This window comes from Eretmochelys imbricata, chromosome 1, assembly GCF_965152235.1.
Source record: "Eretmochelys imbricata isolate rEreImb1 chromosome 1, rEreImb1.hap1, whole genome shotgun sequence".
Lineage (NCBI taxonomy): Eukaryota > Metazoa > Chordata > Testudines > Cheloniidae > Eretmochelys > Eretmochelys imbricata.
The window spans coordinates 18,616,705-18,640,830 of record NC_135572.1 but is presented as its reverse complement, the minus strand read 5'-3'; the positions used below and the strand labels follow the sequence as shown (position 1 = coordinate 18,640,830).

The 24,126-nt window shown below is 42.6% G+C and overlaps 1 protein-coding gene across 4 annotated transcripts in view; it reads left to right on the top strand.

Annotated features, from left to right (window-relative positions):
- TENM4 (teneurin transmembrane protein 4) overlaps positions 1–24,126 on the top strand; it is a 448,178-nt gene that overhangs the window by 267,468 nt on the left and 156,584 nt on the right. For all 4 annotated transcript variants that reach the window (XM_077842124.1, XM_077842106.1, XM_077842098.1 and 1 more), the window contains 3 exons: positions 6,237–6,338; positions 10,985–11,179; positions 16,227–16,427. In XM_077842124.1, the coding sequence (XP_077698250.1) occupies positions 6,237–6,338; positions 10,985–11,179; positions 16,227–16,427 (498 nt within the window). The remainder of the gene's footprint in view (positions 1–6,236; positions 6,339–10,984; positions 11,180–16,226; positions 16,428–24,126) is intronic.

Here is a 24,126-nt window from a genome sequence, read left to right as displayed (position 1 = left end):
ACAATCCCTCACGGACTGAACTTAGTAAAACTTTACTTTAGGCTACTAGATTTTTCATGTAGACTTCTAACCCCTGAAACCAGATCCAGCCTTGTGATGCAACTGCAGGATTTCTTAGGAGCTTTAGGTAGATGTGATTTTTGTTGTTGCCTCCAAATTAAAAAGAGCACCCAGTTTAGGAGAGTTCTGGAGAACCTGAGTAGGTCCACATTCTGGAATGCATAGAAATGAAATGAACGGTGAATATCCCACTGCTGGGCAGCAGCTCTTAGACTTCTGCTGGCTCAGCCCCCCAGTCACAGTGTTTGTTTGGTCTCACCAGAGATAGTGAAGGAAGATCATGTCCATTTAGCACCTACTGTTTGAAAATACTTTTTGAGCTATGTGGAAGCAGTTTCCTTTCCTACCCTGATTCGGGCAAACAAGATGATCGTGTAGCATGGATCTTTCTTGTTGCCAAGAAGTTGGTCTCAATTGTCAAAGAGCTTTTGGAAGAATGTAGGGACCGTAATAGCCCTGTGTTATACCAGCCAGGTTCATATTCTTGGCTGCCAAGCCACAATTACATGGCACCAGCCACTGAGGGAACAATTTTTTAGTCTTCTCCAGGCCTTTCTGTCTCCCTGGAAGAGGTTACTTCAAGACAATGATGCAGAAAAGCTAATGTGCATAAAAATGAGGGCATTATAGTAAGTGTCACTCTCAGACTCATTAGAAAAATTTAACACCTCAGATAGCATTTAACCGTGACAAAGTGATTTCAAGGACCTAGCTTCTTATTAGTGGAATGGGGTAGTCAACACATAATTAAAAACCGAGGGGGTACTCTACAGAGTATTTGCTATTGTGAATTTTCTCCTAAGTGTTGAATTATTGTCTGGCTTTGAGTGCAGTTGTGAGGACTGTGTCCTGTCCCTTTGAAAACTGGAGCAGAATTTCAGGAATATGGTCAGGATGTAACTTGTGGTGAGGTCATGCTTGCAGAGTAGCATTCTGGGAAATTGGAAGGTGGGAAATCATGATACCCCTTTGAGTGTACATGAGAGGGAAAGGTTGTATCTAATACGTGGGTCATTATGTATGTGTTTCCCTGCCCTCTGTTATGTGGAATGCCAGGTCTTTACAATTGTACGTGAATACTACATGCTGCCCATTAGTGTCACTCACAGAGAGAATAGAAACTCTAAATACTACTGTAACTAATGGAGATTGTTCTTTAATTAATGGGTAAAGTGGTAGGTGCCTGTGGTTTTGGAGCAAAGGTCGTGGGTTCTAAGCCTAATGGTGCATTGTGCTTTAGATGCTGACTGTGCTCTTCGTTGTTTGTATTGATTGTTTTCTTACATGCAAAAGACTCCATGCCCCCTCACAGTTGTAAGGACCCATCTCCTCCTCCTCTGCAACTTCTCTGTTCAGTCATTGAAAATCATAACTTGAAAAGAATGGGAAATTTCCTTATTCCGTGGGTGTTTTATTAACACTGAGACTTGTATCATGCTGAATAATACTTAAATGAGTATCCCTGTTTCCCATTACCTTCAAGGAAAATGCATGTGTAAATACTGCTCAGCATGAATGAAGCTTACAGAATTGAGGCCATAATGGTAAGCTAAGATCTCTCTATCAGACCCTTATATGTATATAAAATATGTAAAAATCAGTCAACCTCTGTTCAAAGAAAATTTTACTGAAAACAGAAAAGGAGTACTTGTGGCACCTTAGAGACTAACCAATTTATTTGAGCAAAAGCTTTCGTGAGCTACAGCTCACTTCATCGGATGCATACTGTGGAAAGTGTAGAAGATCTTTTTATACACATAAAGCATGAAAAAATACCTCCTCCCACCCCACTCTCCTGCTGGTAATAGCTTATCTAAAGTGATCACTCTCCTTACAATGTGTATGATAATCAAGTTGGGCCATTTCCAGCACAAATCCAGGTTTTCTCTCCCCCCCCGCCCCACAAACCCACTCTCCTGTTGGTAATAGGTTATCTAAAGTGATCACTCTCCTTACAATGTGTATGATAATCAAGGTGGGCCATTTCCAGCACAAATCCAGGGTTTAACAAGAACGTCGGGGGGGGGTAGGAAAAAACAAGGGGAAATAGGTTACCTTGCATAATGACTTAGCCACTCCCAGGTTCTATTCAAGCCTAAGTTAATTGTATCCAATTTGCAAATGAATTCCAATTCAGCAGTCTCTCGCTGGAGTCTGGATTTGAAGTTTTTTTGTTGTAATATCACAACTTTCATGTCTGTAATCGCGTGACCAGAGAGATTGAAGTGTTCTCCGACTGGTTTATGAATGTTATAATTCTTGACATCTGATTTGTGTCCATTTATTCTTTTACGTAGAGACTGTCCAGTTTGACCAATGTACATGGCAGAGGGGCATTGCTGGCACATGATGGCATATATCACATTGGTGGATGTGCAGGTGAACGAGCCTCTGATAGTGTGGCTGATGTGATTAGGCCCTGTGATGGTGTCCCCTGAATAGATATGTGGGCACAGTTGGCAATGGGCTTTGTTGCAAGGATAGGTTCCTGGGTTAGTGGTTCTGTTGTGTGGTATGTGGTTGGTGGTGAGTATTTGCTTCAGGTTGGGGGGCTGTCTGTAGGCAAGGACTGGCCTGTCTCCCAAGATTTGTGAGAGTGTTGGGTCATCCTTCAGGATAGGTTGTAGATCCTTAATAATGCGTTGGAGGGGTTTTAGTTGGGGGCTGAAGGTGACGGCTAGTGGCTTTCTGTTATTTTCTTTGTTAGGCCTGTCCTATAGTAGGTGACTTCTGGGAACTCTTCTGGCTCTATCAGTCTGTTTCTTCACTTCCGCAGGTGGTTATTGTAGTTGTAAGAATGCTTGATAGAGCTCTTGTAGGTGTTTGTCTCTGTCTGAGGGGTTGGAGCAAATGCGGTTGTATCGCAGAGCTTGGCTGTAGACAAGTGTGTGGTGTGGTCAGGGTGAAAGCTGGAGGCATGCAGGTAGGAATAGCGGTCAGTAGGTTTCCGGTATAGGGTGATGTTTATGTGACCATCGTTTATTAGCACTGTAGTGTCCAGGAAGTGGATCTCTTGTGTGGACTGGACCAGGCTGAGGTTGATGGTGGGATGGAAATTGTTGAAATCATGGTGGAATTCCTCAAGGGCTTCTTTTCCATGGGTCCAGATGTTGAAGATGTCATCAATATAGCGCAAGTAGAGTAGGGGCATTAGGGGACGAGAGCTGAGGAAGCGTTGTTCTAAGTCAGCCATAAAAATGTTGGCATACTGTGGGGCCATGCGGGTATCCATAGCAGTGCCGCTGATCTGAAGGTATACATTGTCCCCAAATGTGAAATAGTTATGGGTAAGGACAAAGTCACAAAGTTCAGCCACCAGGTTAGCCGTGACATTATCGGGGATAGTGTTCTTGACGGCTTGTAGTCCATCTTTGTGTGGAATGTTGGTGTAGAGGGCTTCTCCATCCATAGTGGCCAGGATGGTGTTATCAGGGAGATCACCGATGGATTGTAGTTTCCTCAGGAAGTCAGTGGTGTCTCGAAGGTAGTTGGGAGTGCTGGTAGCGTAGGGCGTGAGGAGGGAGTCTACATAGCCAGACAATCCTGCTGTCAGGGTGCCAATGCCTGAGATGATAGGGCTCCCAGGATTTCCAGGTTTATGGATCTTGGGTAGTAGATAGAATATCCCAGGTCGGGGTTCCAGGGGTGTGTCTGTGCGGATTTGATCTTGTGCTTTTTCAGGGAGTTTCTTGAGCAAATGTAGTTTCTTTTGGTAACTCTCAATGGGATCAGAGGGTAATGGCTTGTAGAAAGTGGTGTTGGAGAGCTGCCGAGCAGCCTCTTGTTCATATTCCAACCTATCATGATGACAACAGCACCTCCTTTGTCAGCCTTTTTGATTATGATGTCAGAGTTGTTTCTGAGGCTGTGGATGGCATTGTGTTCCGCACGGCTGAGGTTATGGGGCAAGTGATGCTGCTTTTCCACAATTTCAGCCCATGCACGTCGGCGGAAGCACTCTGTGTAGAAGTCCAGTCTGCTGTTTCGACCTTCAGGAGGAGTCCTCTTAGAATCCTTGTTTTTGTAGTGTTGGTAGGGAGGTCTCTTTGGATTAGTATGTTGTTCAGAGGTATGTTGGAAGTATTCCTTGAGTCGGAGACGTCGAAAATAGGATTCTAGGTCACCACAGAACTGTATCATGTTCGTGGGGGTGGAGGGGCAGAAGGAGAGGCCCTGAGATAGGACAGCTGCTTTTGCTGGGCTAAGAGTATAGCTGGATAGGTTAACAATATTGCTGGGTGGGTTGAGGGAACCATTGCTGTGGCCCCTTGTGGCATGTAGTAGTTTAGAAAGTTTACAAAAATCCCTGACAAGGATCTTTTGCTGTGGCAATGGAATGGAATCACACCTATATGAACAAGCATCATAAATAAAGTTATGAAAAGCAACTATTCATAGGCTAAATTGAAATTTTAATTGGGGTCAGGATAGATATGTAAGTCTATCGGTGAAGGCTGCAGCAATGTCAAAACTGATAAAGGTCCTGAGTGCCTGCATTACTCCCCTGGATTAACAGCGTGGTGAATCAGACCGAGAGTGTTAACTAAAAACTGTGGTCTTATTTCCATACACCATAAAGTGGATGTCTGCTTAGCATGAGAACCTCAGTGTCAGAGAAGTGATAAGTCTTTCTTTACCTGTACAATAAAGCTCAGGACTTACTGGAACTATAGGTGGAGTCCTAAAACACAAATGCTTGAAACTCAGTTTTTATTTAAAACTGCGATCGCACTCTATGGATGATTAAATTACACCTTGTCCATTACTGTGACCTTCAGGCGTCCCTATCAATCAGGGCAGAGCCAATCAGAAATAGGCTTCCTTTCTGTCTAGTTCAGAAACTAATGCCACTCTTGGCTCCAGATGTTTCAGCTGATTAGAAGAACAGGAAGTTTACAACTAGGTTTGCTACCACAAGGCCCTATGAATTAAGCACCTGAGAGTGCAGAGTTATTGTCAGTGCTCCACCATTCCCAACCTATATAACTGAACCCAATTATAATACAGTATAACATGCATTTCACTTTGAGGAAATCTGAAATAGTAGTTGGGATGAACCGTGATATGTTGTCATCATCTTTCCAAGCAGGACACACAAAACTATACTACCTTTACACACACTTTAGTTCAGAGAAGAGTGGTTTTCATTTCTTTTGCCATTGAAAAATAAGGTTTAATAAGCCATGTGCTTCTTTTTATTAAATACAAACTGTATACTCTATGCTCTGAGCTGGCATTGTAACAAAACAGAAAGCACTAGACATGATTTTCCTCGCCTATTAACTTTTCTTGGAAGATGACGATCTAATGTTTTGTCACAGTCAGGGAATTTATGGAGTTAACTTGAAACCATATCAGGCTTGGAATTGTCTCCCAAGGGAAATAGTGGTAGTCCCATTGTGTGGGACTTTAAATAGCACCTTACACAACACACTAGAAAATGTACTATGGGAAGCAGGGAGATTGACAAGATGATCCTGTAGGCCTTTATGATCTCCAACTTCCAAATTTGCATGTGTAGTGCGCTTAGTCTAGGGGAAATTCCAGTTTCAGATCAACTCTGTTCTTTTCACATAAATACGTCCAAATTCAAAGGTTCTTAAATCTGCAAAATTGGTCTGGAGATCTTGCAAGAGAGCAAGTTCTGTCAGGAGGTTTCTGGTATTTCATGTCTCCAGTCAAATCATAAATAGGAAGTGCATAGAAAAATAAATAATAGAGGAAACCAGTTACCAGGAATTGTTCAGACTCTGGGTGAAGTTTTGACTTGTTTTAATGGGTTTGCCGATCCATATTTTTTATAGTATTAAATAATGCAGAACTGTTATTTTGTTGTTGTATCTTACCAGACTTTGAGCCTGATCCGGACTTTGAGCCTGGAGAGGAGCTGAGCAACCATAATTCCAGCTGAAGTCATGGGAGTTGTAGTTGATCATCAGTCTCCGAATCAGACCATTTAATTATAAAAAACGCAGGGCTACAGTGTTAGGGTCAGAACCTCAGCAGGTGTAAATCAACATAGCTTCAAGAATCTGGCTCAGACGAGCGTTTCCCTGTCCACAGTCTGTGCTATTGTGTACACACTTTAAATTATCTGTCCTGCTGATGGGCTCTGTCGAAGACAGAGGATTTCTCTTGCCTAAAGAAAGTATCTCAATTCTCTTTTCATCTTCTAGAATCAGTGGATAATTGTCCCAGTAACTGCTACGGGAATGGAGACTGTGTTTCTGGGACCTGCCATTGCTTCCTCGGCTTTCTGGGTCCCGACTGCAGCAGAGGTAGGCATTTGTATCTGTTTCAGTAACTTCTATACATGTCATTGCCTCCGGTTACAATTCTCACAGCATGGTGGAGGTGTACACTCATGGTTCTGTTCTTCATAAGTAAACCTGCTGCAGATTGTGATGGTGCAGTAGAGTGGAAAATGATTGGCTTTGTGGGTTTGTTTGTTTATTACTTGCCATGCTTGTGGTAACCTTAGTGACACAAACCTCTGAGCCCCCCACTCCTCCACCCCGTAGCTGCATGCGAGCAAACAATGAGGATAATGACTCACCAGGAGCTCTCTCTTTGGGAATGTGTTGAGAAAAGGTGGCTTAGAAAGGCTGTACTATTTTTCTCCAACAGTCCACTTTATCTGTGGATTAGCAGGACTTTATAACGATCCTTTGTCCTCCACCATCAAGAAGGTGGTCCTTAAGCACCCTCATCCCTGCCTTTGGCCTCAGAGGTCTCCCTGGCTTACCATAGATGACCTGCAGCAACCAAAAGTGTGGGGGAAGACAGACAAGGGTAGATTAAGGCAACCCCTGGCACTAGGAATGTGAGACCACATGTGGCCCCACCCCTGTTTTAGGGGGTTGACACAGGCACTGCTCACACAAGGAACCCACCTTCGCCCCTACGCCAGTGCTCCCTGTCTTAAGGTTGGTGAGAGGCGTTCCCAAAAGAGAGTGAGCAAACCTGCACCCAAAGGAGCACAGGGCTCTGTGTGAGACTCCTGTTCATATCACCTCCTCACAGCCCAGGGGGAAGGATGACTACAAGGGTCCCTTCACTTCTATGCACACACAGAGTTCTCTGCTCAGCTAGTTGGGCCCAGTGGGTTTCAGAGTTCACAATCCAGTAAAATGAATGGGACAATTCACACCTCTTAGAACTCTTGCTTCAGGCTGCCTGCAGACACAGGTAGATGTCAGTGTATAAGTTACAGTTGGTTCACATTAGCTTCTTAACCACAAGGGCTAGAAACATCACTGGAGTCTCTAAACCTCCACCATGGCATCTGCAAAGTCTCCATCAGCAGATGTTCTTAGAGGGGTGGACATCTTAATTAATCTGGTTGTTTTGAGTCCTTCTTATTGTCAAAAAATGCTGTGGCTAAAACCCAGTAGATCCAGATCACACTGTCTGCCTCCACGTGGAAAGGAATATCTGGAGGGACTGCTGCTATTTGTGCATATGTGTGATGGGGTGCCTGCCCCACACTGGCTCTAAGGGGTTAATAGAGCCCTTGGGAGGCTGCGCAGGAAGCAGCCAATCAGAGAAGGGCTGTGGGGAGCAGCCAATCAGGGCCAGGTTGGCCCATATAAGAAGGGTTGCAGAGCAGAGCAGCTTCAGTCACTCCCTGGAGCTTGAGGAGGGAGGTGGACTGGCTGCCTTGCAGGCTGAAGGCAGCAAGCACCCTGGGCAGAGCAGGCAGAGGCCCAGGAAGATAAAGGCAGCTCCTGGCGGGCTGCAGGGATTTGCAGGCTGAGGCTCTGGGGCAAAGGCAAAGAGGGTCCTGGGGCCGGCAGTAAGTGGCCCAGGAAGATCTACTGAGGAGCTGTAGGGGACACAGCAGGTGGTGGCCATCTACAGGGACCCTGGTCCGGGGCCCAGAGTAGTGGGCGGGCCAGGGTCCCCCTGCATTGCCACTGAGGAAGTGACCAGACATTAGGTCACAGTTGCCACTGAGAGAAGTGGCTGAACAGCAGACTGCAGATCTTCCAGAAGAGGGGAGCACAGAGTGTGGCATAGCTGGAGGGCTGGGTCATGAAAAGGGTGCCGTGATCCTGGGAGTGACCTGGATTCCTGGAGCAGAAGTGATGGTGGCAAGACTCCACCAGAAGAGGGCACACTGGCTAGCAGAGCTAATCCCCAGGACAGCCAGCAGGGGGCACTGCAGTGGTGAGTTGCACCACGTTAAAATGTGTTGTCTGTTGGATTTTCAGCCAGTGGTGTTCCTGCGGCACTTATTAAGTGGGAGCATCTTGCTGTGAGTCATGATACCAGTGCTCTGGGATCTGCTTGGCTGCCTGTTGGTTTCCAGCTGGAGTTTAAGGTGTTCGTTTTGGCCTGCAAATCACTCAATGGCTTGGGGACCCACCTACCTGAGAGACTACCTCTGTCTGTGTGCTGCTGTGGAGATCAGTAAAGATGCTCAGGCTGTAGTTCCATGTGTTTAATTCAGTTTTGGAATTTGCTTTTCAGCTTGGCCTGAAATTGTGGGGTCTGTTATTGCATGCTGCAAGGCTCATCTTTTGTGGGAAGGAACACAATGAGGCCTTATAGCAGCTGGAAGTGGGGATGAGGGGCTGAACCAAGGGGTCATTATTAACTTTTTCCTGGGTGGCTAGTTTTAGCCACATGAGGGAGACAAGGCTTGTCGATTTATATTGCTGAGCTAGAATGTTGGATTGATCCCAGGGTCTCCTAGAGCAAGGGACAGGGGCTCTTTTATTTTGTAAAAATCCATGCAAACGAATAAAGTATTTTGCAGTGATATTCTCTAGTGCTGTGCTTTACAATGAGTGGTGTGTGTTTGGGTCATTGCAATCGTATTTGTTCAAGGGAATTACCATAATTTAAAGAGGAGCATCCTTAACACTGTGTGTTTGGCTAGAATCTGAATTATAAAGATTCCACATCTATAACGATCCAGCTAAAATACATGGTTTTTAAAATGAGGTACGAAGGGAAGGGATTAAAGAATTCCAAAAATCCCTGCTTTCCCTATAATTGTGGGATGCAACAAAGGAGACTTTGCAATCACTGTTGCCTTGTCATTCTCAGCAGCTGTTTAGAGACAATCCTGGACGTGTTCTCACACAGGGCTCTTTAGCGCTCTAGCCTTCTCACATGTGGCCTGCAATTTATCTGATCTTGTACTGAGTGATCAACTGTCTTGTCAGAATACATGTAAATCCTTCTCAGCACCTGTGTAGTCTCACAGGTTAAAGGGGATTATTCTTTGTCCTTGTTCCGGAAAACCGTGGCTCTGTCTTCTCCCTGTACCTTGAAATAGGTTCCATTATTCAGGGTTTTAAATTTTAGACAGGTGAATGGAAACCTTCAGTCAGGTCAGCTAAAAAGTTAAATTACAGAGCTTCTTTTGTTCTGGGCAGTGTGTAGCACCTAATACATCTTACCCAATTTACGCCTTGTGCTGTGCACATAGATATCACCTTGCAAATGATGCACTTGACACATACTCTCAGTGTACCTTATTTCAGGCAAATAAAACACTGTTTAGTAGCAAGGAAGCATTTCCAAGGTCCTTTCCCTTGTAAATCTCTTGTATTTTAATCAGGAAAATATCTTCCATTGCAGATCAAGCAGGTTTAATACAATGTCAGTGGTGGTAACTTACTATATTGGGCCACTGCTGTCATGATGCTTTCACACACTCAGATTGGCTTGCCTGTAATGAGAGGCATGAAAGCAACACTGGAGAAGCATTGTGATACTATCCTGAGAGGATAGCAACAGATAGTGAGATGATTTCTTTAGCTACAATGAATATCTCTTCCTGTGTGCACTGAAATGCAGGAATAATGTAAAGTAGGGGCATTGTATTCAGCACAAGTCTAGCGCAGGTGGGTTACAATACAGACGGCAGTATTGTATACAATTTCTATATAGTGTTCTTCACTAAAATGTTCAGAAAATGCGTTGGTGAGTAACAGACGTGAAAGCTAATGCTTATCCAGCTGCTCTCATCTAGGATGACGTGGGCAAAAGAAAACCGGGATATACACGTGTCCTTGCAGCCTAATTTTATTCAGTGAAGAGAAAATGGAATGATGCAGTACTGTGGCAAAGGGGGCCCGGCTAAAGAGAATAGGTTTTGAGATGTGCAGTGTTATACTAAACTATCTGTGCGATCTTGTACAGTATTTAGCTCTTAGTACCTTTTCCCAGACCTGAAGAAGAGTTCTGTGCAGCTCAAAAGCTGGTCTCTCGCACCAACAGAAGTTGGTCAAATAAAAGATATTACCTCACCCACCTTGTCTCTCTAGGTTTTGAGATGGTATTGAAGAGAGGAAGCATCTCATTTCCAGTTAGACATGGCAGTAAAGGAGAGTCATGTTGAGGAGCATAGGGGAGCCCAAGACTGGAGCTGTGGAGTTCGTGAGCACCAAAGGAGCAGGACGTATATTCAGAGAGAAGCATTTTGAAAAACGAGAGGACAGTTTTGAATTTTATTTGGAGATGGAAAAACTAGTGCAGCTGATGGCCATAAAAGGTGGCTGGGGACCGGGCGATGCGCTATCGTGAACTGAAGTGGGAGAATAATCGGCTGCAGAATTCTGGTTGCATCTCAGCAAAGAACTTGAAGACCATAAAATCAGGAATTATACAGCACAAAGGTCTGAGGGAACCAAGAGCAAAGAGATTCCAGGCAGACAGACAGATGGGAAACTGATCAGAGAGTGAATCAGGGGCAATGTAGAGCTGAGTGTGATCCATATAAAAGTGTTGCCCTTGGTGTTAAAGGCAGAGTTGAGATACCCCAGAGGGAGAGTATATATGAAGAAGAGAATAGGTCCTTGAGCTATCCTTAGTGGAAGGAAAGAGGGGTATAGTTGGACCCCTCTTTCCTCACCCACATATAACATAGGTACAATATGTTTTAATGCTGTTTCTTTTCCATTTCCCTCAGCATCTTGTCCAGTACTGTGCAGTGGAAATGGTCAGTACATGAAAGGGCGATGTTTATGCCACAGTGGTTGGAAAGGGGCAGAATGTGATGTTCCAACAAACCAGTGCATTGATGTATCCTGCAATAATCATGGCACATGCATCATGGGGACCTGTATCTGCAATCCAGGGTACAAGGGGGAGAGCTGCGAAGAAGGTATTTGCAAGTTACAGTCAATTAGCCTTTTTTGCATTGATTGCTGATCTATAATTACATATGTAAAAACGGTACTGAATAGTTCTGGCACTTAGATACCACAGTAATAGGCACCTTAGAAATATAACAGATGGATGGAACACTAAACTCTTATGTTGTAATAGCTTGTGGTAATCTGTGATATTTGTGCAGTAATTGGGTGAAAAGCCATCAAATGTTTCAGATAGACCGACCTGGTTGAAGGGTCAGAACACCTGATCACACGTTCAAATGTTCTTATTAAAGCATCATTTCCATTTACACATCTAAACATATAATAACTTTAAGAGGGTATTTTTCTGGCATGCTATGCCAAGTGATCGTGGTTGCTTACATATATAAAGCGATGGAGTATGTGGGAGGCCCTGCTTCCTTTCAAGTTTAAAAGCGTAGATGTGTTCAGGACATGAATTTAAGCTCAACTTCAGAACCAGATATGATTTCAGTGGATCTGCCATAAATTTCTTTCACTTCCCATTAGCCCTGAAACATTGTTTCCATTTACAGTTATTTTTGTGACTCCCAAGTATGGTGCTGATAAGCACTTTAATTCGTTTGTGCAGGTAATCATCCTATCTGCCATCATGGAACATGAACAAGATAAATGTTCATCTTCCCCAGTTCATAAACCACCTCTTAATGCAACAGTTCTTTACAAACACAAACAAAGAAAACAAAAAATGGACAATTGTTTCCATATTTGCAAATTATCCCAATCAGCCAGTTTTAGAGATCTCCAGAAGGGCCTGATTTTCAGAGGTGTCATAGCTCCCACTGTGACTTCATTTGAAGTTGTAAGTGTGTAGCACTTCTGAAAATTTAATGCAGAAAACCCCAAAGACAGTTCATTCTGGGTTTAATTCATCTTTCCACAAATGCCAATCCAACCCCTTAAATGGTGCATAGGCTTCAGACATGACCTTTGGACAAGAGTGAATGTCACTCCATAATTTACCTGCAATTTGCTACAGTGAGTATGAGCTAAAGAATCCCCTCAGCTGGTTACTTTTTATACAATGGCAATGAGAATAACCTGAGCTGGATTCTGGTACCCAAATGGCACTTCTTAGAAGCATAAAATGAATTCTGGGTTGAACTTCTGGCATTAGATGGCTTGTGTCTCAGTGACAATTAGTTGGATACAGTGATGGTGTAAATTCCAGGCTACTAAGCCATCTCTTGAGAAAACTTACCTTGGCTAAAAAATGCTAACAGTGTAATAGATCTGGGAAGCAGAGAAAACTCAAGATATTATTACTGAAAAGATTTACTAAGTGGGTCACTGTATCTCTTCATTATTAAATCATCACTGATATCTAAACAAAAGTGGAAAAATGAAAACTATTTAAGAGTCAGAGTCAGATTCTGCCCTCAGTTAAATGCATGAGTAACCCTATTGATGTCAGCGAGGTTTAATGTACGGAACACAGAGCAAGATCTGTTTTTTTTCCTAATATGAACCTCCTTTTCCCAGCCACGTTTGAAGCGGTGGAATAAACCCAGTTCAGTTGTTTTATATTATCACTGTGGCAGGGGACAGTATCGAAGTCCCATTAGGTGGAAACATGAAAAAGAACGAGGAACAAAGAGAACATGATTTTTCTTATGAGGTTTTAGTATTTTTCTATTATACATTTGTTTTTCATATGCAAAATATAATTTGTATTATGCCACAAAGAGGAGCGGGGGAAATGAACCTAGCAATATGCCATGTAGGAAAACTGTAGGATTTTTTAAATCTAATTATATACATTTTTTTAAATTGTGTTTATTTTTTTATTTCTCTTTCATGAAAGGACATCTGGTATTGATTCCTTTTATTATTTCTCAGTTTCTTTGGTGTCGCTTCAATCCTTATTCCTTGTTTATAGTGAGTTTTCTTACTAGTGTTTCTTCTTCCTATTTTCCACCCCCCACCCCCGTAGAAGTTCAGCAATATGTATAAAACATCAGTTAACAATCTTACATAGGTTGTTCTCTTCACTCTTCTAAAGTTTTATTGCCCCATATTTTATAAGGCATAGGCCAAGCCAACAGGTCTTAAAGCAGGGGACGAACAAATTTAAGCAATGAAAAATGAGAAGTTACTTTTTGGGTACTAAATAAATAAATTACTTGCTGCTTGATTTATCTCACTGGCAAAGGTTATGAAAAAGGTTTAAGCTATAAATGGGACACTTTCTAAACAGGAATTAGACAATTCAGGCTGTTTTCCAACCTGTAAAACAAATATATATGCAAAACTCAACTGTTTGTGGGTTTTCTGTGTTTATCTTTGTACCCTCTTTCCCCACCCTCCCTCTCTTCCTGAGCTAAGTGGTGAAGTTTATCAAGCAGAACTCCCTGAAAAAAGTACCATTATCCTCAAACCACCAAAGCAAGAAAAGCAGAGAGCATAAGTCCCTATTCCTGTCCCAGGGTCCTTGCCACAGTGTAGAACGCTTAAAGAGAGATGGCTACTGAGGGCAAGATTAAAGTTTCCATTGTTTGTGACATCTTTTGAAAGGGCTCATTTCAACATGAAAAATGGTCTTGGGATTTTGATAAATGGGGGGTTCTGACACACACACATTCCCCCTCTATAATCTTGTGTGTTAGAGCTGAGGAAGCAGAGTGCTGGCCTTCTGTGATGGAGCCTCATTTAAAACTTACCTTTTTTCCCAATCGACCTTCACAGGGAATGATTAATTGCTTGGAGGTAGCCTCTTGTCAGTTAGCCTGTGATCTTTGTTCTCTGTGTTCAAACCATCTGCTGAGAACCTAGGATTCTGTTAGTCTGTTTCCTAGTCTCTTTTGTACTTATTACTGCTGAGCAAGAACAGGGCCAGGGCTCCAAGGGTCTCAAGCTAAAATTGGAACCCTAGCTCCCAGCTCACTAATAGTGGAAGAGATTTATAGGCTCATCCTTTCCAGCATCTTGTGATTCTGAAAGGTTGTTTCAGCTATAAGCAGAGGGCCAGGAACCTATGAAACAGAAAATACCCTCGCATGCCTCAGGATAGTAATTGCTGAGCCATTGCTTGTCAGAGTCAGAAGGCTTTGTGAATCCAGGGAATTTGATCAGAGTAGCTTAATGGGCTGGTGTGTTTCCTTTCAAGGTGTCTGGATCTTAAGCAGGTGGTTGGAATTCTCATTAACCCTAAAGGAAAGAAAACAACCTCAAACTGTCAGTATCTGCTGTGACCACGTTGTGTTCTGCTGTATTAGAGCCAGTAGTTGGGCAACTCTGCCCTTGTAACTTAGCCTGACACTTTTTCATTGATCCGCAGGGCACTGCCACCGACAGTTTCAAGAGATGGGAATATTTTGAAGGGACATTTCTTCCTCTCACTTGCCCTATGTGCTTTTATATAAATAAATGATCAGTTCCTCCATTCCTTGTGGTTTTGCATGTTTTAGTTGGTGGATGAAATTCACCCAGGAGCAGTCAGTCAATAGAAGGCCTCTTTGCACCACTTAATTTAAGAGGCACTTTTGTGGCATAGAAGTCTTGTGCAATAGGATCTTCTTAAGTAGGACGCCCAAATGGATTGTCTGTCAACTCTATTAAGAGACTGACCTTATTAAAACTAACATTCAAAAAGACTAAATTAAATATTTGATTAAATAAAAGAACAGAAATAAAAAGATGGTCAATAACATTTCATCTCTCTTTCTTCTTTTATATCCTTGTTCAGCAAAGTAAGTAAGCATGTGCTTAACTTGAAGCATGAGCTTAAATCCCACTGAAGTTCACAGGACTTAAGCTCAGGCTTCAAGTTAAGCAAACGCTTATGTGTTTTATTAAATCAGGGTCTTAATCTTTATTTCGAAATTTCTCTTAGAAGCCCAAAGCTGAGAATTCCACAACAATGTAATATCTGATTGAGTAACATCAACTTAATGGCACCATTCAAATGCATTCCCATTAAACAGAAATTATGTTAATACTGTCTCAACTAAGATGCTGTTCTTGCCATTCACTGTCACTGCCATTGGGCTACATTGATATCTTGAGAGAAATCCCAGTTAAATTGGAAATCCCTTTCAGTGGAATGGATTTTAATATAGTTTCTGAAAATTACCCTATACCAGAAAACAACATTGAAAAAGTCCTTTTAGTGTTAATGTGGCATTATACTGATGCTAACAGAACAGTATGAATGTTCTATCTTATTATTAGTGGCTCCTAAACACAAAGGTTAACCTTTCTGTCTACTAGCCCATGCTGATCACTGCCGCTTCTGAGCATCTAGCCATTCATGACTTGCATTAGAAATGGTGGGGGAGGGGCATTGTCCATTTTATAGAAATAGATAAATATTTGGAATAAATATTGTAACCACTGTGTCAGACAAGAGTGTTGTAACCACATATTATAGTACATAAGTGAAACAGAAATGATTTCCATCTTGGGGTTGAGCGGATAGCCCACTTGATCTCACCTTTCATGGAGGTGAGTGGAGGGAGTATCTGTTGTGTAGACAGGGAGGGTGGACATGTGGATTCATATTCCAAGCTCTGTAATGGTCTGCACAAGTTACTTATTCTCAGTCTCCCCATTGTAAAATGGGGATAGTGCCTAATTCACAAGGGTGTTGTAAGGCTTAATTAATGTCCATAAAGTGCTTTGAGATCCTTGAATGTATTCATAATTATTATTATTCCTATGATTATAATACAATAAAGTAAGATGCTATATAGTTGCAAAGTCTGTATTATTTTATTATTATAAATGTAATTGATTGCCTCCAGTTGGTACTAGACATGCTTTATTAGTATGAGCATAAGAATGGATTTCACCATGTAACATTCCTTTGTTTTCGTTTTCGTTTTGTCCTTTCCAGAATCCCATCCTCTTTCTTGTGCAGAAATTTCTGAAGTGCAAAGTAGTTGAGTGCTTCCTGGGCCAGGAGCTGTCCTTGTCTCATTTGACTGCACAGCCTCAAGATGCTACTGCATTGTAAACTATAAATATCAAAATGGGTCATTCTGGAACTTTCTATCTCTGCTTTCCCCCTCAATGTAGTGGACTGCATGGATCCCACTTGTTCTGGGCGAGGAGTGTGCGTACGGGGAGAATGTCACTGTTCCGTTGGCTGGGGAGGAACGAATTGCGAGACACCAAGAGCTACCTGTTTGGACCAGTGCTCCGGACATGGGACCTTTCTGCCTGATACCGGGCTCTGCAGCTGCGATCCTAACTGGACCGGACACGATTGCTCAATCGGTAACTGCAGCAGTGACTTTTTTAAAAAAAAAAATTATAAAATATTAGCAGTTGGGTCTACAAACATGCACTGCGAATTTCTGGGTTAAACACATGTAGGGCATGACTGGAAGCATAACTGCTATCGCTCGGCCACACAAATAATTCTGCTTTTATTGGTGAATTTATAGTAATAGCCCCATTAAAGCTTCCTAGGCATGCTATTGTTCATTATATTGCTATGAATTTAGTTTACAGGTTGCATATAGCTGCCTGTTGTGGTGTTAATTCTTGATAAAACTTTGTAGCCTCCAAACTTTGTAGTGTTTGGGTTTTGACTGAAGAATACTTAGTAATCTCACAATCATATAACAGTGAAAAGACAACAGAACCATTAAAGATAGCAGTTCTACTTCGTGTCTGTTCTCCCTCTAGTGTTTGCATGAAGCCTATGTCTACACTATGTGGTAAATTGACCCACACTACGCAACTCGAGCTATGTGAATAACTCCTAACGTACCTTAGGTCGAGTTACCGCGGGGTCTGCACCACAGAGGGTTGATGGGAGAAACTCTCCCGTCGACTTACCTTATTCTTCTCATCGGGGGTAGAGTACAGGGGTCAACTGGAGAGCGATCTGCTGTCAATTTGGCAGGTTTTCACTAGATCCGCAAAATCGACCACCAGTGGGTCGATCTGAAAGCATTGATCCCGGCTGTAGTGTAGATGTAGCCGAAGTATGTCGTAGGCTGTGAACTAGAGAATAAGCCTTAATATGAAGAACTGTAGGCACTTGTAAAAGATCATGCAAGAAGGGACATAAATGACTGCAAGTATTTGAAAGGTGCAAACACCTACCAGAGAAAGCATTTTTTATGTGACATCTCCAGGTTTATTAACAAATTGGAGCTTAGACTTCTCATTCCTCAGCTAAACAGGAAGCTTCTTGGAAACGAGCAGTAGGTATCTGAAATAGAGACTCAAGAAAAAGTTACACAGGCTTTTTCTCCCTTCTTTTAAGAATAACCCAGTCACTAAATGGCACCCTGGAAATACCATATGCACGTTAGTCTGGAACTCTGGAGCAACAGTCTGCTTGGCCTTTGTTCTGTATTCTGTGTTCACAAATAAGAAGTATAAAGAAGACAGCTGCAGACCACATCTGCAGTGGTTTCTTTACCCTATGCAGCTGTTGAGGAACTGAACCACAAATACAGAGTATAGTTCTGAGCAGTATTGTCAAGCAACTTAAATGAATTTGTAGCAGAGCAACAAAAAAAAACTCTTAAGAGAACTAAAAGGATTGATGTGGGAGTAAATATGACAAGTTGAATAAATAAGAATAGTTTAGCTAAGGGATTACTGAAGTGTGTGGAGAGTACGACCATGTTGACTGTCTACAAGTATTTCAAGAGTGTAAACTCCAAGGCTGGGGAGGAACTATTTAAGGTGGTTAATGAGGGTATAACCAGGAGTCATGGGACATAATTTAAAAAACTGACATCTAGACTGAATAGCAAGAAAATCCACTTACAAGTGAAATCGACTCGGTTGAAGAATATTCTCCCAAAGAAAGATGTGGAAGTCCGTTCACCTGTGACATTTAAAACTAGATTAGCCAAAGCTCCTGCATATGTAGTGTAGGGAACAATCTTGCACTGGCATGAGGACAGACTGGGTGATTTACTCTTTTTTTTTCCCCCAGCATTGACATCTTTGATTTCTTATACTGAAACATATGTAAGGGGGAGGGGAGAGGAAAGCTTTCAGCAGTTCTGCAACATGATTCACAACTGAATTCTTCCTCTGAGATTACATAGCGGTTTTAAGATTTTGAGGATGAGTATGGAAAATTTTTGCTTCTACATGCAAACATGCACACACCCCTCCTTTGGTTACATATGACCACCCATAAGATCATATATAAACCTTTGCTTATGCCACATTCATAAATCCTTGTAGGGTAAATTTTCTCTGGCAGAGGTTATACAGGAGAAACTTCAGCAACATCACTCCAAGGCTTCATTCTTCATGGAACCACATGTAACATTAAAGGTATTGTGCATTGCCTCACAGCTAAAGTCATTTATAAACACCCATTTATAACCTGGACCTCTCTAGTGGATTGATGCCTGAATTCTGAAGGACAGATTTACTCACCGAATGAGTGTGAGATTAAAATGTAGTGTGAAGGAGTATTAGTATATGTAACAGCACATGGCCATAACCAAGAAGATGGCTCAAATTCTTCTTTGTTTCTTTGGTTAAATATTTTTTATAGTTCTATAATATAGAAACAAAAAAACCAGAAAAAATATACAGACTAGGGGCTGTATTCTGTGGTCAGTCACACTAGTATAAAACCCCAACGCAGCAAAACACTGAAACGTGTTAAATCAAATCCCTATTCAGCAAGGCAGTTAAGCATGTGGTTAGGACCCAATGAGATCCAAAGGACTTTGGCTGCAGAGACTGCTAATTCCTAAGGATAGCGTTTTTTTCTGAGGCACCACACTGAGGAACATGGGGTGAAAACAGAGAGGGTGATTAACCAGTGGAACAAACTACCAAAGGAAATGGTGGATTCTCCATCTCTTGAAGTCTTCAGATTAAGACCAGATTTCTTTCTGGAAGAGACACTTTAGTCAAACACCGGTTATTGCACTCAACACAGGAGTAACTGGGTGCACTTCTATGGCCTGTATTATGCAGAAGGTCAGACTAGATTTATTGGTCCCTTCTGGCCTTAAAATCAATGACTCTCTAGGATTAAATAGGTAGACTCAATCTGACTTCTGTGGAAGTCTTGGGCCACAAGGAAAGCATGATGAGATGCTTAGTTCTACACGAGTCAGCAATATTGTCAAATGATTTGTGTTGCTCTGTTGTATATTTAATGGTAGTTTGGAGTTTGTTTTTGCTGGCGTATATAAATAGTGCAGTACAGTTTGCAAATTCTGCCCTGTCCTATATGTTATGGGAAGAACAAGGACCTTAATGGCTTGTTTAGTGCCATATCTTCTGAAGTCTGTGCCAGCTACAGGAGCACTCTTTGGAAAGGCAACTGCCACACTCAGGCCATTAACCTTTTAGAGGGGGAAAATTGCAAAACACATCTTAAACCAGTCCTTTTCTCTTTTTGTACTGGGGACAGTCATTCTGGGATCTCTTTCTTCCCAGGCAAGCAGGCAGTTCATTTCCCTCCGCAGGAGGATTGCAAATCAGTAGTTCTGTTTCTCCTAGGAAGGGAGGTAAACACAGGGATTCCCTTTTGATAGGGTCAAAAGGAGAAGGAAAACAAACCCAGACAACCCCTTCCTTCTCAGCAGGATAGCATAAACAAACATAAAGGGGTCCCTTTGCAGCAGGGTTCAGCTAAACAGCTCGCTGCAGAAGGGAAAATTTAGAAACCACGTATCAGGGCCTCACCAACTCTCTACACTTCTTAATGAGCCCCAGCCAAGGGCCCTTCTCCAAGCCTGGCAGCTAATGCAGTTTCATAGAGCAAGGTCTCTTAACCTCTTTGTTGTCTAGCCGGGGAAGGGAGAGATGGGGGAGGCACCTATAAGCTGATGTTTTATCACAAAATTGAATTTGACATGCAATGGACTCACTCCCAGTTTTCTAAGCTATTTAGACATCATCAAATATGTTTGGATAATCAGGATTCAGCAGAACAGGGAAACATGGTGGCAGTTGCTTGAAAGTCAGCTCCAAGTTATGGAGGGTCTACATAATATGGCTTCCACGCTTCTTGTAAATCTTTTGATATTTATTCAGATCCAGTTTTCCCTGAGAAATCTGTTCTGCTTCTTGATGGAATTCATTACATGTTATAAAATGAAAAGGGTGAGAGATACTATACTATCTTATGTATCGTGTATTTTGTGGGTAGCACCTTCCCAGAATCTTAATATTTAGACTTCTAGCATTTGTATACAAGCACTTATAAAATACTGTTTAGCTGTCTTCATGCAATGTAGTTGAATGGGACTCGTTCGTTTGTTTGTTTCTCTTCAGTTCCTACCTGTGTTTTATCAACTTCTGTCTTCATCTCTTTACTGGGATATAGAGTTTTCCGTTTAATAAATCGTCCCATAAGGGAGGTCTCTGTCTGAACCATGTGCTCCTCTGCCACCCATTGGCTTTCCCTGAGCCCTTAATTTAAAAGCTCCCCTATAACCTTTTTAATTTTACATGCCAACAATCTGGTTCCCTTTTGGTTCAGTTGGAGCCTATCCTTTCTGTACAGGCTCTTCCTCCCCCAAAGATTCCTCAGTTCATTATAAATCTAAATCCCGCTGCTGAACAACATCATCTCATCCATGTACTGAGCCCCTGTATTTCTGCCTCTCTAAGTGGCCCTGTGTAAGGAGCTTGGAAGCATTTCAAAAATGTTAACAAGAAGGTCCTGGACTTTAATCTCTTACCTAGCACCATAAATTTGGCCTCCAGGACCTCACCTACCTTTCCCTATGTCATTCATACCTACATGTACCATGATCACAGTCTCCTCCCCAGTACATAAGTCTATCTAGATATCCTGAGAGGTCACCCAGCAGGCAATTCCCCAGGAGGTTCTCCAGGTTATCACAAACACAACTATCTATATTTCTAAAAATTGAATTCCCCATTACTTTTACCTGCCTTTTCCTAATAATAGGGGTCCCCTCTGCTAGAGGGATAACCGTAGTGTGAAAGGATACCATGACATCATCTAGAAGGAGGGACCTAACTATGGCAATCATTTCTCTCTGCTCCAGCTTGATATTCTCCTTCCCTGAGACTTTCATCCTCCTCAATGGCACAAAGGCTGTCAGACTGGTGGTGGGACCACTATGCTGTGTCCCTGAAAGTCTTATCTATGTACCTCTCTGTCTTTCTTAGCTCCTCCAGTTCGTTCAATCTTTCTCTGTAAAATGTGTAACGCAGTGATTTGCACATTGTTTCCTGTTCTCTAGCTAACATCTGTGGGCTTCACTTGAGACATCTAAAACTAGACTGTAAAAAGCACCAATAAAAATGATGCTCTCTGGTCCATTTATTTACTCATGTAGAGTTGACGTAGTTGACAATGACTGCTACACATCGACTCGCATACAGTCAATGGACTCAATTTCAGTAACTAGAACATAATTGACCCATTGACTTGAATACGGAGTTGGCGTCTGTCACAATTACTTGAGACTGTTACATCTGGACTGGGCAAAGCAGTAAGAAAAATTATGCTGTGTCTATGGCAATCCAGAATTGATGGGGGGGACATAAAATCAATGGTCATGAAGTTGTGTGGTCAGAGCAAGGAAATGGGAGCTGGGGCTCTTCCATTCCATTCCTACCTCTGCCACTGCCTAACAATGTTATTTGGGAGATACAGCTTGACCTCACTGTACTTCAGTTTCATCTTCTGAAAAATTGAGGTAAAAATGTTGCAAGGCTTAGTTACTAAAAGTTTGTAACAGGTGGCAGAGCTTTTTACTGACCCAGCCTACTAGAAACCTGCAGTCCTGGGACAAAAGGGAAGGGTGGTCGGGGAAGAGAGGAGACAGACAGAGACACGACCGACCTGAGGAGTTAGGTCATAAGATGTCCTGGAGGGAAACAATAGACAAGTGTAGGAGATAAAGGGGTAAGTTCAGATGCCAATTCAGAACCTGTATTCTCTGGTGAAGAAGAGATGGATTGATAACATAAAAGTGTGGACAGGAATGGACTTCATAGAGACTCAGGCACTGACGCACAATCGTCAGGGGTGGAGATAATTGGTTGATTGCTTATCAACGACAAATGCGGTTATGGGAGTAATGATGATGATGATTCTCTCTTGAGGGCAGGCTAGGGACTTAAAAGCTGATGCAGAGCCCATTGAAGGCAATGGAAAGACACCCGTTGCTTTCAGTGTTCTTTCTTTGTCCTTTTACAAGCACCCTGAGATTATTGGATTTAAGAGTCTATGTAAGGTGAAGGTATTATTAAAATATTGATTGGTTTCATTTATTATAGTTGAATCATACAAGTTACCGATTCAACGACCTTTTGGGCAGTGGGCTAATTGTTTTTCTCCCACCTCTGACTTGTTTGGTTCATTGAAATACACCTCTACCCCGATATAACGTGGTCCTCGGGAGCCAAAAAATCTTACCGCGTTATAGGTGAAACCGCTTTATATCGAACTTGCTTTGGCCTTGAGCATTTCCGTTATTAATAGTCACTTCCCACCCCTCCCACTCCCTGTCCCCTGACTGCCCTGACCCCTATCCACACCCCTGCCCCCTGACAGGCCCCCCGGGACTTCCACGCCCTATCCAACGCCCCCGTCCCCTGACCGCCCCGCTCCCAGAACCTCCAAACCATCCAAACCCCTCCCCCCCGTCCCCCCCCCATCCCCTGACCACCCACCGAGACCCTCTGCCCCTTATCCAACCCCTCGGCTCCAGCCCGGCACCCTTATCATGCCGCTCAGGGCAGCGTGTCGGAGCCAGACACGCTGACGCGCTGATCCGCAGGGTCACGCAGCCCCACCCTCCAGAGCACTGCTTTACCGCGTTATATCCGAATTCATGTTATATCAGGGTAGAGGTGTACATGTATTTTATGTAGTCCAATTAGGAGAAATGGAGAATAGGAAAGAGTAAGTTTAAAAGAAGAAAAGCAAATAAAATGTCTCTTTGTTTTTCCTAATGGCTTTTTCCATCAGAGACTGCCGGGGATTATTACAGACAGATATTTTATGTATACACACACATACACACATGCATGCTTTTCTTGGAATATCAGCAGCTCTAATTATTTTATCAGACAGTGTCATATCTCATTGGTCAAACAGCACCAGGATTAACACAACATGTGAGAAAAAAATTAATTCCCCCAGGCTCAGTGGTGTCAACCTTACAAAACAAAACCTCATGTTAAACTCACATTATGCCCAAAGCCACCAAAATAAAAATCCGTCTCTACAAAATGCTTGCGTAATTCCACCTTTAAACCATCATTCCCTTCATTAAGGAGCGAGAATGTATCTGTATGAGACGGATGTTACATCAGCTGTCGCATAAAATAGGCCTACACATCACTGTAGTGCAGAGCTATTCATGCAGTGCCCAGGAGGGCTCTGGTTTGCCTTTTTGCCTCTTTTTGGCTCAAAGATACATTGGCTAAAGCAAAAGAAAAAAATCCTGAATGATAGCCTCTGAAATTGATAAACTTCCATTCGTTTCAGATCTGAATGACTTAAAAAGAAGATTTCAGGCACTGCTGCATTTTCAGAAACTGCTTTAAATGATCCCCCTTCAACTTGTAACTTGTTCATCTCACTACTCTTGCAGCCCTCCTGTCTGTAAAACTCTCATAGAAGGCAATAGGACTTTGCTTGGCAAAAGGGCTTCAGAGATGGGCCCTGAAAGATACTGGCAGAGTCTGTTCTGATGCAGAACCAGTACTATAAGCCTAACCCGAAGATCTTCCTCCCATTGCTTTCAGTGGGTGTTTTGCAGCAGTCAGGATTTCAGAATTAGGCCCTACATAATCAAGACATGCTGATTCGTGTAGCTCTGAACCTCCCTGTTTAACTATCTGCATAGAAGCAAAATCTCCATCTGAGAGAACAAAGCAGGTTCAGCGCAGCCAAGTTATATTTGGCTCTGACTGGCACTTCCTCCCCCAAGCTGAGGCTAACTTATGCCACTGATGAGCCAAAGCTGCTCTGGGGAATGGTGAATAT